We start from the raw sequence: 16,029 nt of genomic DNA, 5'->3' as shown, positions 1-16,029 counted from the left end.
TTCTGCTGATTACTGTTCATGATACTCATAACAATATGTATGTTCTGGTTTGGACATGCAAATTGCAAAAAAAATTAACTCAATTATTGAAATAATGATAATATTAACGTACTTACAAATTAAGGTTAGCACCAATTTTGTTATTCAAATAGATATTTGAGAGTCAATTTGAATATTTTTAATATATGAATAATAAAAATCATTTAAAAAATAATTATTCTCTAGAGGTAGATTGTTGATGAAATTTTTGTACCCCAAAATACTTCAAAATATCTTGCAACACCTCAAGCATGTACCAAATACCACTGAGCACCAAAATAGCTCAGCAATCTGCTCCTTGATTATTCATTTTGAATTTAAAAATTTGTCTTATTCGAATATCTATCTGAATGAATAAATTATTCTTAATGTAGGAAAAGTTAGTGAGAAGACTACAAGCGGAATAGAGCCTCCAAGTAGAAATGGAAAGAGGATGCTAGGCAACCTGGTGACATATGTTTCTACTTATTGGCATCATCAGGCATGTATACATACTAAGTAGGTACACACACATCATGGTGCAAATTTGATGTTTTTCATGTATATATATTCTGAAAGGGACAGAAGTGGAAAAGAGGGAACTACAAGCAGGCATCAGGTTAGCCTATTATGGAAATACCAATAGTTTCTGCAATTTTGGTGTTTGTCTTGTGATTATCCCCTTTTTCCTTTCATTCATCCTTTCCAAGTTGCATCTTTATATGCATATGCCTGCGAACAAATGCAGCATGATGTGTATGTATCTATAGGGTGTCTGAGGTAAGATGCCCCATCCCATTGTGTGGATATCTAACAGATTTTCAAAAAAATGTTGAATACAAAAATTGTAGAGCTTTTGATGAAATGTATGTTTTTTTACAAATGTGCATATGGAGGGTATTTCATAAAGCTGTGTCATGTCAGACATATTTTCTTCAAATCAAATATCCAAATAGTGTGTTATTTGGTTGTGTCCACTATTGATCTCTCTGAAACAGTAAGAGTGACAAAATCTGTAAAGTGGATAAAAAGTTGCCAATTTTGGGGACTTTGTTTTTATTTCTCTACAATATAGGCTTGTTCTTGTATTACAAAAACTGAATTGTTATTGATATCTTGAACATGAAATGTCACCTTGTTTATGGTATATTAAGTGTCCAAAAATGGCAATTCTCTCATTTAACTAATTTTCTAGTTCTCCTATATTTCTCTAAAGCTTTTTATGTTTCTCTTTCATTTTCTTCATATCTCTTCAGCCAGAAAGACCTTGTGCAGCAAACTGAATGTCTGATTTTTCTCTGAAAATAATATTTTAATAACTAATTTATTCATCTGTTATAGATTTCAAAGTATGCAGGGTCTAATATAATTTTTGTTGTATATACCCCAATAGGAAAAAAAGCATTTTCCTCTTAGATATGTACTAATTTATTATGCCGTCTTACCTACCTACAACTTTGCTACCTAATAATATCACTATTATTTTAGATTACCACAATATGACTTCTGAATAATACATACGCAAAATGTCAAAACCTCCTGGAATCCATCAGGGTTCCAGCCCTGTAAGGGTCTACAGGAAGGTGTTGGTGTCGTCGACAACCACTCCAGATATGTCGACTGTTAAGCAGGAATTTACTCCCAGTCCTCACATGCTCGATCATGCTTATGTTACTCCCAGGAATCAAGTAATGCATCACACTCCACCATCAGGTAAATGTTCTAATAATATTGTTGTTTAACCTGCCATGATGTTCTGGTCAAAAAGCACCCTCAGTGAAACGGAAACTGAATCTGGAGATTCAGAAGTATGTAGTGCCTCTGCAACATAAGCATGATATGTTCAAAACGCCTCCGCCCAAACGACAGAAGAAACAGTCTCTTGTACGCAAACCGCGATATGATACATCTTTAAGTTTGTTGACTAAGAAGTTTTCTGAGCTGCTGCAAAAGAGCCGGAATGGTGTTGTGGACTTAAACAGGGCTTCCGAGGAGTTACAGGTAGGTGTTTGTCTGGCTAGTTTGGGGCAGTTTCAGATTATTGTGTGTGAATAGGTGCAAAAGAGGAGAATATATGACATTACTAATGTGTTGGAGGGCATAGGACTGCTAGAGAAAAAATCGAAGAATAATATTCAGTGGAAGGGTGCGGGGGATAATAGTAAGTTTTTGCGACTAAAAAAACAGCTGAAAGCGTTGGATGACACAGAGAATCAGCTGGATAAGCAGTTGGAGATGGCGGAAAGCGAACTGAGGAAGCTGGGACAAGATAAGTGAGTATTGTTTTCGTTTTGTTCTTGTCACCAACCACATGTCTCTTCAAGCACAACGCCCACTTTTAAAAACGCTACTTCCTGTTCGGTTTTATACATTCTTAGAATTCATTGCTATAAATTTTAGCCCTGTAAAGTGGGTGGCAAAATACAAGGTATCTTTAAAGAGACCGTTCAAAAGGAAGTCCCGAACAATCAATTTTTGTAACTTTTCCGGTCCGGTTTTAAAGTCCAATTCTGAGAATAGCCATTCATTTTGTAATATTTTCTTTGTACAAATATGTTGACTTTGCACAAATTGTTTTAAACTCGGTTTAGATATAATAAATATGAATAATATTAGTAAATTGTAAGAAAGTTTTTTTTCACTTAGTATAATTGAGGCACAATTTAGGTTTGGTTATGTGTCGTATAATGACCTGAGGTCGATTCCCAAAGTGCAAAATAAGACTGTGATGGCGATTAAAGCACCCCCTAATACGAAGCTTTCAGTGCCGACATGGACGAGCGACACTAGTCCTGAGGCTTATAGTATTCAAATGAAGAGTAGTGACGGTCCTATTGAGGTAGTACGATATTTTCCCCAAAAAATACTTTTATGGTTATTTTGGCGCACCCATAAAGGTGTTTTTATGCCCCGAACCACCATCACCGAAATTCAACCGACCAATCCCACCTATGGACCCGCTGCTCAAAGACATAGGATTCAGTCCTGGGATGGGACTCTTTGACTTGGTTAATTCGCCTCCAGTACCCCAATTAGACAGTCCTGCATTTGTGCCAGGGGGGCATCGACCAATTTCTTCTCAGGTAATCGATTGAAAAATGAAAATAAGAGTATTTTGGTTGTAGAAGATCTAGATTAAAATAAACTCAACAGCAAAAAAACTGACGCACTAGATAATGTGGAAAAAAATGTGTCTTGAAAATTTACTTCAGTTATATTATTATTGTTTACAATTGAATAGATTAGTTTTTCATTTAGATTTAAGACTGTCAACAAATAATTTCAGAGTGTTTATCCCCCTTTTTTCTTTCATAAAATAGCGATAATAATTTTTAGGTATTTTGCAGCAGTTTACTTCCAAACGTTTTGTGAAGCGATTTGATTTCTTTGCTTAAACCTTCTTTCTTTTTGTTTTTACTTGATGCGTTAAGAAGAAAGGAGAAATTTATTTTGGTATTTTATTAAAATGTTCACTTTTTTAAAATAAAATTTATTTTTTTAGGTACCTTCAATTTTTTACTTCATATCTTTTTTAATTAAATGTCGTAAAAACTTTCCGTTTAACTAAAAAAAATTAATTCTTCACAATATATACCCCAAAAAAAAAGATTTGTTTTGTGCGCTGGTTTTTTTGCTATTGAGTTTATTTGATACAAATCGTGTTAAGTATTTTGGTAGATTAGTTGTTATTTTTACTACTTTTCAGGAAACTTTTCTCATAATACCTAACATTACCCGAGATTTTTCGATTTTACAACTGTAATAGATACATTTATTTTTTGTTTTAAAGAGTTCTATTTTGCTAAATTAAAAAAAAAATGTGAAAAAACAACATGTTCTGGTCCTGGCGACTGTTGACTTAACCATTACAAGAATGTATGTACAATGTTTGCTAAGGGTCGGGATTTAGTACTGCTTGACAGGATATTTGTATTGTTGAAAAATGTGATTTTGGCAGTAGTTAGTCCTGAAAGTAGGGCAAAACAGTGGAACGAAATCTTGAAAAAAATCTGACAAATTTTAAAAAAATAGTTATTCAATTGCCCTAAATTCTGCATAGAATCCCTGAATATTATTACAGAAACTAGAAAATTATAGAAAAACCATCAAATTCATAAATATTTTAACCCAATTCGCATAAATGTTTAAAATTGTCCCATGCAATAGAGAATTTTTTCCACTGTGAGGAGCGAGATGCCTCGCGCTGACGTCACATCATGGCTGCAATTCACCGTATTACGCGGACTTTCATAAATAGACACAAAAAACCTTTTTAACGGACATATTTATGGTGAAATGATTTAAAATTGGAAATTATAATGGGTGATCATTAAAAAACCTCACAGTAGGCGGTGCACCGTAAACGTAAGGCGTTGATTGGAGCCATTTACTATTTATCATGAAACATCTCACTAACACCAGACATATACAGTGTGGCATCGTAAATTTCGCGAGACCTGTTGTGTTTAGGTATAGGACATGATACATGAAACACTTAGAATTTTGCGTAGAATTCAAAAATGAAATAAAAAATCGATGTTTCCATTTGAAAAAACAAAGTTGGTGGTCGAACCTGGTTTCTGGACTACCCTGTATACATGAATTTACCATAAAAAAAGCCGCAAGAAAAAATAAAAATCGACGTGTCCGAGGATGTTGGCCGCATATGTTCGGCATCTTAGTTATATGGACTGTTCCATCCAAAACTTCCACACTCTATATCCAAGACATACCTTGGATATATCCTAGCAACGTCTACTTAAGTTATTTTTTAATGATCACCTTTTATATTCTGGAGACGATTTCGGATTATTCTGAATGAGGACATGCAATCAGATATACTTTAATGGGTGTAATATGTAAAATACCATTTGAAAGTGTTTTTTATTTAAAAACTGAAGCCAGTATAACGGAAATGATCAGTTTATAGTATTTTTTGTGAATACTGAAGTTAAGTTAACTAGAACTTATTTCAGGTTTGTCGATCTTTGTCTTTCGTCAAAGATGAGTTCGACACAAGTGGTGCGAGCACCAGCACTTCATCAGCGCCCAGTAGTCTCCCATCCACATCTTCAATGTCTACCTCGGTTGCTGGAAGCGACCTTCTTTCCTTCGGGAGCCCCCTCCCCTCAACGGTGCAATTGGACCCAAGACTGGAGTCTCCTCGAGAGGGGACGGCAATGGGCGGACTGCGGACGCCCTTTCGAGACAGCCCGTTCGGCAGTTTTCGGTCGTCAGCTAATTCGAATGGTAAGCCCCCTAGCTTAAACCTACAGCGTCAATATTTACGGTACTGTTGGGTGGAACCGGCGCGGGATTCTATCTGTGACTTGTGTGGATTCCATTGAGCACATCACAGGCAGAGTTCTAGCGTCGATTTCATCTCTCTTCAGCTTGGGCGATTAACATGGGGCTTGCTGGTGAACTAACTGTTTTATGTGTCGTGTTATGGCAATTTACAGGGTTTCCTATTTTGAATTACGGTGATGTTGCTTCGCAGTTGCGCTTAGCTGCATCTCGTGAGGGCTGCTCCCTTGGTCCGTAGCACCATGGGATTCAGCTCAGTGCGTCTGCAATAACACTGCTTATTATTGGACTTCGCTTATGCTATGTTATATTCGTATGTATGTTACTAAAAAATAATGTCCTTGGGGAGTGTTCCATTCTGTTCCTTCTGAATTAACATTATATTCATGTTGACTAATAAATTCTTTCGCTCCTTCTGTAGGCGTGGATCCGTACTTTTGCGTCGAGCCATTCGTTCCGCTGGAACCTCTCTTGCCACCCGAGTACAACTTCAGCCTGGACTCCTCCGAGGGTCTCGCTGACTTATTCGATTATGACCTCGTTAATATTTAGACATTTAAGTTTTAACTTGCGAGATTATCGTTTGCCAGAATATTGAATTTTGTTCCCTACATCCTGAGTTCAACGCGCCAAAGGAAATTTTTCTAAAGATTTTTTCAAATACGTAAGTCTAAAGCTTGTGACAACTGGGGGTAGGTTTTTTTGTAGATAATTTTAAATGTTAAAAATCGTTTTTAATACTGAATTGTAAAATTTCTCTCCATGTTTTAGTCGTACTTGTAAGATTTGCCTTGCAAGTACAGTCCTTTTTGTTATGATTTTAAAGTTTGCGGTTTCATTCTATATTTACCTGTTGTTCATTGCTAAAATGTATTATAGTAAATAACATTAAGTTGACATGTTTTTGTTTTTCTTTTACTTGTGTCACTTTCGCGTTTTGTGCTCAAAACGTGCGGCAACGTTGTTATAAAATTCACTTCCAAGACAAGTTCATCATTAACAAACAAAAAAAGCTCTTATCGCATAGTATATTATTATTTAATTATTATATTTGTTAAGACTTACGTTTTGTTTTTTTTGCGTATCAAGTGGATATTGTAAAAAAGTGGTATTATTCTTAGATGTTTCGTTTGGAAGTTCGTTGGACGCTAAAAGTTCGGACCAAAGTGCCTGTTTTTCATTTTAGTGACGTTATAGCTAAATTAGAAATTTATAATAATTTAATATATAATTTATAGCATTTTGTTAGTCCTAAAGTTTTTATAATGCAAGTTTGCGGCTGCCTTGGCAAGAATTTTTTAGGAAACGAATCGGATGGTGCCATTATGTATATTTTGTAAATATAGTAATGGAACATTATGCGAATGTCGATTTTGTCTTTTTCAGTCACAGATGCTTTAGTTTTATAATTTTGTTCTGTCAAAACTATTTCAACGAATCGCAAATGTCGGCAACGTTTACCGAATACTTAAGTGTTGCAATATGCCAAAAACAAAGGCAAAAGTGCAAGTAATATGTACAAAGTGACATTTCCTATGTATATGTCCAATTTCCAGTATAGTTTGCCGCCGCAGAAATACAGTGAGTGTCCAAGCCATAGAGGCCTTATTAACTTTTGTAGCGACATCACAATAATACAATGTGTACATAAAAATCTGTCAATAAAACCGTATAGAACCTTAAAAATGTTTTTGTTTTATCCAATGGAATAATGTCTTATTTGTCAAGGGGGACGGGGGAAAAACCAAAAAAGGTTAGTTGGTCTAGGTCGTTGGCGAAAATAAGAATGGATTAGTTAATGAAGCGGGTCTCTGAGTGTTTGTTTAGTAATCAATAAATGCCGTTTTAACTAAAAATAAAAACTGCTGAATTTATTGTTTTATTACTATTCACAAATAATTTCTGTAGACGTCGAGGAACTGCTACTATATTTAAAAATGCAACAACTAAACCGCTTGACCCCGATTTAATAGGTAGGCACTGAATTAGGTGACTAATTTTTGTTGAAATGTGCCAACAGAAACCGATTTCAAGTCATAGTTAATTCTTGGTGATTAATATAAATCTCAACAAAAATCAACTCACGAGATTATTTTCATGAGTTGGTTTTTGATGTTTCACGTATGCAGCACGATTTCTTTTTGGGTTGTTGAATGCGTATCTTGTCTTGTCATAGTTTAAGTTCATCTAGATGTTTTATAAACGAGTGCGGTGTGATGACGTTTGCTGATAATATGCACGATACGAATGGAATATATATTTGATTTATCTATTTGCTTTTACTTTTCCATCTTATAGTGCCCTCCATGAAGCCCATTCTATTTTCTTTATATCTGTCCTGCTTTTCAGCTTTACCAATTCCATTTCGGTTACAGTTAGTGGAGTATAATTTTATCTAGAGCACATATGACTTTATTAGTAGGGCTCATGCAGGTCGATCAATCCTCGACCTTTATCTGCCCTTTGGCGTGTTAACCGTTGAATGCATGACTTGGAATGCAGTTTTCTCTTTTTGCTATGTCAACGTTGGTCAGGTCTGGGATAGGCTGCTACAAAGAAATACGTTAAAATGGAAATGGCGAATGTGTTGATGGAGTTAAACTGGTTTCGAAAATTTAATCAGATCTTGAGTATTAGTTTAAAGTGGATTATGTACTTCCATTGTGAGGTTTTGCTTAAGTGTTGTGTGATATAATTTTATCCTATTGCCTAATTATATATTTATACGTGTCGGATTATTGTTATTACATTTACTATTGTTATTATTATCATTATTAAGTTATTATATCATTATTATTATTACTTACATTACAAGCAACAGTTTCCGCTTGCTGAGACGCTACTTCTCACACCATACATCATTCCGATTTCCCATAGGGAGAATAAATTCACATCTTTAGTTCCACAGAAGAAAATAAATTCAAAGTACTGTTTTGGACCCTCGTTAAAGTTTATAATAACCGCTCTAGCGTTCTACCGACAATTTTAAGATAAATTGAAATATTAAACCAACTTTAAAATTGTTAATTGTGAAAAAATGTTAATTCGTAAATGAACGAACTGGAACCTGATGCAACATCAAATGCGTGGCGTGGAATGCAACAATTGTATCTGATCTCAACACTTCATAGCTTACCTAAAGTCGACATTTCCAGAGCATTGCGATGGATTAATGTTACTCGACTCTCGTTACTCGTCTCGCCACTCGATTAACGTTACTAACGACACAGTCTTGAACGAACGCTGATTGCCTTTCTATGAAACTCATTTTTTATACAATTTTGTTTAATTTTCTTGAAATTTCACCCAAATTTGATATTTTTAACTAGCGCGATGAGTGGAGATGCAAAGACGCCATTGCCAAATCGTTACGGCATTTTATGTAAAGCATACTTGCACTTGTCATAAATGACGTTTCTGCAGACGTAAGTTATTGAGTTTTGAGTATTCAATATTTACCCCATTTCAGCCCGGTATGATTTGGACAACCACTCGCAACATTTCTACTAAATTAAGCTTTAATTTACCGCACAAACATTGCCAAATTTGGTCGAATATTTGACTACAAATTTGATGTTTATCACAAGCGCGACATGTGGAGGATGCGAAAACGCCATTGTTAGAGCGTTACTGTTTTGTTTGCAAATAATGCAAAGCCTACTTGGACTTAGCAGAAAATTATGCTTCGTACATTTTTGGAAATAACTATCACGCATTAATTTCTTCAAACACAATCAGCCGTAGGAGAGCTGGAAATAATAGTGATAATCGCTATAACATCCTCAAATTGACTTAAAATTCGGTAAGTTCCAAATTAAAAACGGACCGTAGCAGCGGAGCTTGCTTAGCTTGTTGGAAACTTTATGGTAATAGGTAGGCAACCCACTGTACACTGTTGTACGCATTACCAATTTTACCCCTTATTCTGCCTTATTCGGTTATCAGTTCTCTTACTGTTTATGTATTTATTTACCAGCAGGGCAGTTCAATTTAGACTGCTATTGGTTTTTTAAGCTTTTATGGTAAATTTTGAATATCCGATATTGTGCACACCTATACGGAGTTGAACTTTCACCACTGTTCACAGTCAGGTTCACATCAGGGTGCACACCCCGGAACTGGGATATTCTTATCACTACTGCATCAGACTGACTTGACAAAATATCACAAAATCACACTAGCAGAATAGCCGGTTAAAATTATTAATATAGATTTACATGCAGAAATTGTTAGTTATTCTCTATTTTGCCTATTCTTACAAGCGAAAATGAATACACCTAGTGGCTCATTAATAATCTAAGTATATAAAAGTGGGTGAAATCTCGAAGGGCGGTCGGTATATTCGAGAACAGTTGGCAGCTGAGTAACCCTGATTCGTGTAACGTATGTACGGCGAAGCACCCTGTAAAAAAGTATATAGACCTGCAAAAGTAGATTGTGGCTCCGTCTTTGTTTAAGAAAATTAAAAAATTGCTCTTGCTGCAGAAATATAAATCTGAATAGAGAATCAGAATGATTTCATTGGCGCCTCCTTAAGAAAGACCCCCCGCGCTTACCCATTGTTACTTAATCCCTCTAGGGGCATGATTAAGGTGGCAAACTGGGCCCCAATTTGACAAGTGCCAATAAACCAAAACACCCGACAGATTAATATTCAAAATTAACGGGGCCGCAAAAAGGCGAGCTTGTTTAATCTGGAGTTTTTCGTCCTCTTTTCCGGCTCGCGTCCGCCGCAGCCCTCCCGCCCCCTATTCCAGGGGCCCATTGCCAGGACAGGACGAGGCGCGCGCCGCACAGGCCGCAGTGGACTTTCGGCTGCCGAACGGGCTGCGTCTAGCAACTGGCTGCCTTGCAACTAGCAGCTGAAGCTCAGCTACGGGGAAGGTGCCGATAGCAGCTGGTTGCGCCGGTTTATCACCCTGCAAGCGTTCGGTGTGGATCGCGGTGGTACCCTGAGACGTAGTGCGTCCGTAGTTAGTGGGTGACTTGTGTGCGTTCATATTTAAGACGTGAGGATTAAGGACGCGGCACTTATCGGTTAGTGCACACATGCTCTTGTATTTATTCCCCTAAATCACCTGTTTGCAATCCTCCTCCCCCTATATAGAAGCACTTCCAGCCGGGGATTTAAGCGGTGTGATCGAGCAACAAGTTTACTGCAGTCACCCTTGTTATTAACTCAGTTATACTGCACCACTTCACTAGAGTGACGGGGGCTGAGAGTTTCTTAACATCGTTTCTAACAATGGCTGGAAAGTTTTTTAGTTAGACGCCGTAATTAAACCGACTTTTTAAAGAGTTGGAGAGCGGCCTAATCAAATTAGGGGTTTTTCTTTGAAATGCAGGGAACCCAGGAAAGTAATTAACGTAACGGCCGAATGCTTGCCTTTCTAAACAACTTCTGCAAAAATAAGTTATTCCGCATATTTATGAAGTTCTTTTTGTGGGAATTAATTACCACCGAGTTTTGCGGCGTTAAAATTGTTATCCTGGGAATTACGTACAATTTTTATGGGCACGTGCATGTCGAGTTCGTCTAAATTCCCCGCAAAATCACGGAATTGTAAGCGTAAATAATGTAAAAATAAGCCGAAACTTTCTGCAGCAATTTCCACCCCTGGAGTGTATATACCTCCCGAAAATGTGTTTAATTTGGATTTTAGGGAACCGTCGAGTTTTGAAAATGCTGCCATCCGCAATTAACAAGTTCAAAGGCCGCCGGAATATTTGAATAATGATAACGTCTTAAATTTCAAGACACGAACTCCATGTTCATTTATATGCGGAGCCCTTTCGAATTAAGGAAAAACACGAGGCCCTCTTTGCCGTCCTAAATTAATTATTCAATATATTCATGTTTTTTTTTTGTTTTAAAATGTTTATTCCGGTTCCGCCCTGCTTAGGCTCGTTAAAATAAATTTAAATATCAAATTCCCAGCACCCACTTTAGCCTCTATTAGTGAACATAGGGCTTCAAACAATACGAAGGATTCATCAGCGATGAGCTTATAACGGTTTTAAGTTGTTCTGTGTTCACTCATTGTGTTCTCGGTTCATTTTTCTTGGTCGGACTTAGGAAAAAGGGCCCAAAAAAAAAGACAAATTTTCTTTTTTGTCTGCTATTTATATCACGCTTTTTCGAGCTCTCTCTTCCAGCTCCTCCTTGGAAGCTGTTTAGTTCACGATTCCAATAAAAACGTTATAATGGAGAGCCTTATCAGTGGTTAAATTGAGGGTTGAACTCCGATTAGAATTATTATATGCCTTAAGGGCTGATTTTAGCTTCAAGGTTAGCGGCGATACAGACAATTATTACTCTAGAGAAGAAATAATTTCACAGTGAGGGACCAGCACTTAAAAAAAGCTGGAAACACCCTCAGTATAATGGTCAATCCTTTAAAAGACTGGACATTCGCTGGTCTCTTTAAACCACCCTAAGGCCCGATTCTTCTCGAGTCTAGAGAGAGAATGCTCTCAGGATGGGACGCCAAAATGATATGTCTTTGGTAACGTAATATATGTCGGATCTCTCTAGTTTAAGGAATCAGACCCTTGGGTTACGACTCCTGGGTTCTCTGATCTCATCTCTGATGGGTGATAGTGCTTCTGGGGCAAAGATATTCAATTGGCGCCCTGTAGATATTTTGATTCATCGACTGTCTGGTCTTCCCGGAGGTTCGTTTCAGTCATTTCGATCTGGTATTGTGAGTAACGACTGTTTGATCATTAACGGTCCCAGAGCGAATAGGCATAGTGAGGTTTTCTTGACAAAACCTGCATCTTCTCTTATTCATCTACAACTATTTTGAATGTACTGATGTTTTCATTATCTCATTCAGTCGTCAGCCTTCAAGTTTTCTAAACTAACCTAGTCCATTATGCCTATTCAGATTTCTACGGCAAGTCCGCTAAAAAGTTATGTTCTTTTATTCGCACTAAATTCGCACGACAAAATCAGACTTCGCTGCAACTGCAGGAACGAAATTCCCCATTTCAGAGTTTAAAATTTTATTGAAGCACAAAAAAATCCGGCTGAATTCCGGTTTAATAGAATTTTTAGTTAGTCGCAGGCCGGCCGATAAAATTAGAGCGGTCGAGCTCATCCAGATTTAATATTTTAGTTCATTAAAAAAGTGTCGTGTGTTTCGAATGACGCTGGCAAAATGGAAAAATGAAACTCTAGCGGTCTCCATTCGATTGCGTGTTTGCCTGAACGTTACTCAGCTTTCGTGTCATATTCCACCTGTTTTTTAAGAGTAAATTCTGTATATCTCTTGCCTCGCAAATACTTAACTGGATATTGGCGTCTGTGCTGTGTTCGTTGCTTTGTGAATTACTCTGTATATTGTGATCGATACCTGTGTCTCCGAGGAAAATGGTTTAAAGACATACGGTTTCAGGGTACGAATCAAACAGAGATTCGGAGTTTCCAAAAATGCTATACAAAAGCAATTCAATAAACTAAAAGCATATAGAAAATTGACAAAACTCACGAAATGCAAGACAACAATAAATAACACTGATACATAGAACCATAATTCAGATTGGAGTAAAGTAGACGGACCTTCATTGATTTTTAAAATTGAGAAACATTTAATTAGTCTAAAATTACAAAAATTAATCTTTAATGTTATAAATTCCCCCCGGTATCTTAAAGCTACATTTTAAGTCTTTCTATCGATCTCACGTTCACGTGTATAAATCTATATAAAGCCGTCCTTATCTGACACTCCCTATAGCGAATTGCTCCTTAGGCCGGCAACACACAATACATTAATAGATACGGGGGATATCTGGTAATTTTAATTAGTCGCAAACTGTGCGATAAAATTAGAATAGTCCCTCCCATCCAGATTTAATATTTTAGTTCATTAAAAAAGTGGCGTCGATATTGAATAACGTGGTCTCCATTTTGTTGTTGATCGGCCAATTTAATTTGCCTGAAAGCTACCCGGCTTTCATGCGATGTTACATCGTAAATGCATAACTGTAACTAATATTGGTTATTTGAAAAAGTGCTAATGCCCTCATTTGATTTATATCGTGATTGACATGGATATGATGCTACGGGTTTAACGAGATTTGGTTGCAGGCAGTAAATTAAACAAAGATTCAGGACTTCAAAAATGCTGTTGTACAGATTAGTAGAAATTGAACAAACTACAAGAAAGGAGAAAACTTGCAAAATTTAGAAAAAGCAAGAAAAATTAAATAAAACTATAGAGAATAATTATTTAACCTGGAGTGGAGTAACAAACAATAAATTTTTCCTAACAATGAGAAACATTCAATTCAGCTAAAAATCGGAAAAATCACGCTTTACTGTTATGAATCTTCACCGGTAACTTAAGGCTACATTTGCAGTTTCCGTATCATTTCTGTCTGTTTAAATTTGTATAAAATGTCCCCCCCCTCTACACTACAGTTGCGTCTACTGCCGGCAACACACAATACATCAAGAGATCTGTTAGATAAATAGATAAGTTAACTTCAGACCGACAGATAAAATTACAGCGATTGAGCTCATTCAGATTTAATACATATCTCCCTCTCTCCATTTTGTTGGTCATCATTGCATTTGCCTGAGAGTGACTTAGCTTTCATGTGATGTTCCACCTGTTTTGAAATGAAATGTCTCTTACATCATAAATAATAGAATATTCGCTATTTTGAAAAGTGCTGACGCCGTTAGATCTATATCGTGATCCAGACGAGTATAAAGAAAAGGGCTTCTTGGCCAATAATTCAACCCGTCAATCACCATTCAAGATAGCGCACCCTCGTCATACAGACGTAATTTTATTCAAAACCACTTACCTCATCGTTTACCATCAACACTTCCTCTATTAAGTCAATAATATCATTATTTCTTGTTTGCTTAAGTATATAGCAGGAATTAATGAAAAAATTCTTTGTTGTACCTCTCACATCGCAATTCAAATCCTCTTGTACCTACACCCTTCTCGGAAAGTACTTTACAAACAGCCACATAAAATGTATCAAACATAATGGTAGCCTGCCTCGCTTGAATGCAAATTTGCACACAACACTGTTACCCCCCTGGAGTGGCTCAAGATGCACTTTAAGAGCTTTTATTTGTAAGACTTTTATAAGGGATTTGTCGCCTCGTTTGTGCATATCGAACTATTGCCTAAGAGATCAGCGATGGTAAAATGAAAATTTGGAAGGCTCTTAATGCTATTAATGGCGGATTGTATGTGCCTCATTGAATAATGGCATTGTTTTTGCATACATGGCTCTACATTTGTCGGAAATAATGGGGTAAATGCAGCTCTCTTTGTGGTGGGTTTTGGGTTAACCAGTTTTAAATTGGTTTGGAGGAGTTGTTTTAATTCCAAAGGAAAAAAAATTAGTAAATTCAGGCAAAAAATCGTGTAAAAATTGTTTTAAACGAATGTTAGCATAGAGGATTTTTTTCTCTAACCAATTGTTTATGCAATTTTAATAATTTGACTCTTGCATGGAAGTATTTATAGTGGAACAAATGCGGTCATTTATATGTACGGCATTGGGTTAAGATTAACGAGGACTTGTATTTTGGGTTGCCTATATCCAAGCAAGATTTGACATAGTTTACGCCATCTGCTCCTCCGCAATGCCATTGAACCATCTATATCAATTCTGATCTTTCTAATTTAATCTTAATAGGTTCTTTTACGGTTTTGAATGTGAAGGCCTTTTGTACCTACCTCTTTTGTAAACAATCCTCAATTGATGGTACAGTTCTTATGTAATTTAAAAGGAGCCAACCAACCTAAAGACCTGGAAACGTACCCCCCAAAGGACCTCGGATCGATTTTTTGCCCCGGCGGGGGAGTAGTGGTGTCACCGATCCAAACTTATTGGAAAAGGCATCGCGACGCTTTGCTCGAATGGCAGGCTCTTTCGCAAATGAAATTCCATTCGATATTGTCTTGTTGTCTTGACACAAACCTCTGTTTATTCATGTTACTTTATACTTCAAATTAAACAGATTTTTCCAAAAAGAATTTTATTTTCAGATGCAGTTACGTGACTTGATCAGCCTTGAATACCCATGCGTGCACCACCTGTCGAGTCGTCTTTTGAAGGCTGCGCAATGCCTCATTTGAACAGGGCTGCGCAGCGACAAGGGTGCGCCATCGAGTGGCGACCCCGTGAGGCCACCCTCACTGCGCCCTCAAGGGCGCAGTGATGTCCACGGCCCGACGACTAGTATTAAGTCTGCGGGGTAGGAAGCAGTCACAGGTAAACACTTCTTAAATGTCAGCCACCAGTTTCATTTTATTTAAGATCGACCAGGGTAAAAATTGAAAGGGCAGCTTGGCGTTATTACCAACCTATACCGTTAATACCAACGCTCACTTTGTAGTTCTACATTTTCTGGATCAATCCCATGCGGACTTTCATGATCCTGAAAGGTTGACCTTTAAAGAACAAGCGTAACAAGGTCAGGAGAGAATTATGTACACTTATACCTAAACAAACCCTGTGGCCACCTCCGACAGGGTAAAATACCTTTTTAAGGGCGCTCTCTCGACTGATATCCGTATCCAGAAACCTTTTCGGCCGGAAAGCTTCCGGGTCCGGAAAGTAACGTGCGTCATGACAAAGCCGTCCGAAAGGGATGATGCAAACTGTATCTGAAGCCATGTTTACCAGTGTTCGTTGCAAATGCCCTGGGGCATCACTCAGTGCCGCATA

General features: G+C 37.2%; 2 protein-coding genes across 4 annotated transcripts in view; both read left to right on the top strand.

The window, feature by feature from the left end:
- Positions 1 to 1,544: 1,544 nt before the first annotated feature.
- Positions 1,545 to 7,011, top strand: LOC136417090 (transcription factor E2F1-like). Its single transcript, XM_066402592.1, has 7 exons — positions 1,545 to 1,731; positions 1,787 to 2,019; positions 2,074 to 2,291; positions 2,686 to 2,857; positions 2,916 to 3,101; positions 4,995 to 5,268; positions 5,747 to 7,011. The coding sequence occupies exons 1-7, from the start codon at positions 1,545 to 1,547 to the stop codon at positions 5,875 to 5,877; spliced, it is 1,401 nt and encodes a 466-aa protein (XP_066258689.1). The 3' UTR covers positions 5,878 to 7,011.
- A 3,220-nt stretch (positions 7,012 to 10,231) lies between these two features.
- The window catches only part of LOC136417089 (cyclic nucleotide-gated channel rod photoreceptor subunit alpha), a 91,208-nt gene continuing 85,410 nt past the window's right edge, over positions 10,232 to 16,029 (top strand). For all 3 annotated transcript variants that reach the window (XM_066402590.1, XM_066402591.1, XM_066402589.1), the window contains exons 1-2: positions 10,232 to 10,362; positions 15,348 to 15,573. In XM_066402590.1, coding sequence (XP_066258687.1) covers positions 15,520 to 15,573 — 54 coding nt within the window. In that variant the 5' untranslated portion in view covers positions 10,232 to 10,362; positions 15,348 to 15,519. The remainder of the gene's footprint in view (positions 10,363 to 15,347; positions 15,574 to 16,029) is intronic.

This window comes from Euwallacea similis, chromosome 26, assembly GCF_039881205.1.
Source record: "Euwallacea similis isolate ESF13 chromosome 26, ESF131.1, whole genome shotgun sequence".
NCBI lineage: Eukaryota > Metazoa > Arthropoda > Insecta > Coleoptera > Curculionidae > Euwallacea > Euwallacea similis.
Note: the sequence above shows the minus strand (reverse complement) of the source record. Positions and strands in the feature narration are given on the sequence as shown.

Coding starts and splice junctions, on each gene's coding strand:
- LOC136417090 (XM_066402592.1), top strand. CDS start 1,545: ATGTCAAAACCTCCTGGAATCCATCAGGGTTCCAGCCCTGTAAGGGTC. Junction 1,732..1,786: donor GCATCACACTCCACCATCAG/GTAAATGTTCTA, acceptor CTGGTCAAAAAG/CACCCTCAGTGAAACGGAAA. Junction 5,269..5,746: donor GTCGTCAGCTAATTCGAATG/GTAAGCCCCCTA, acceptor CTCCTTCTGTAG/GCGTGGATCCGTACTTTTGC.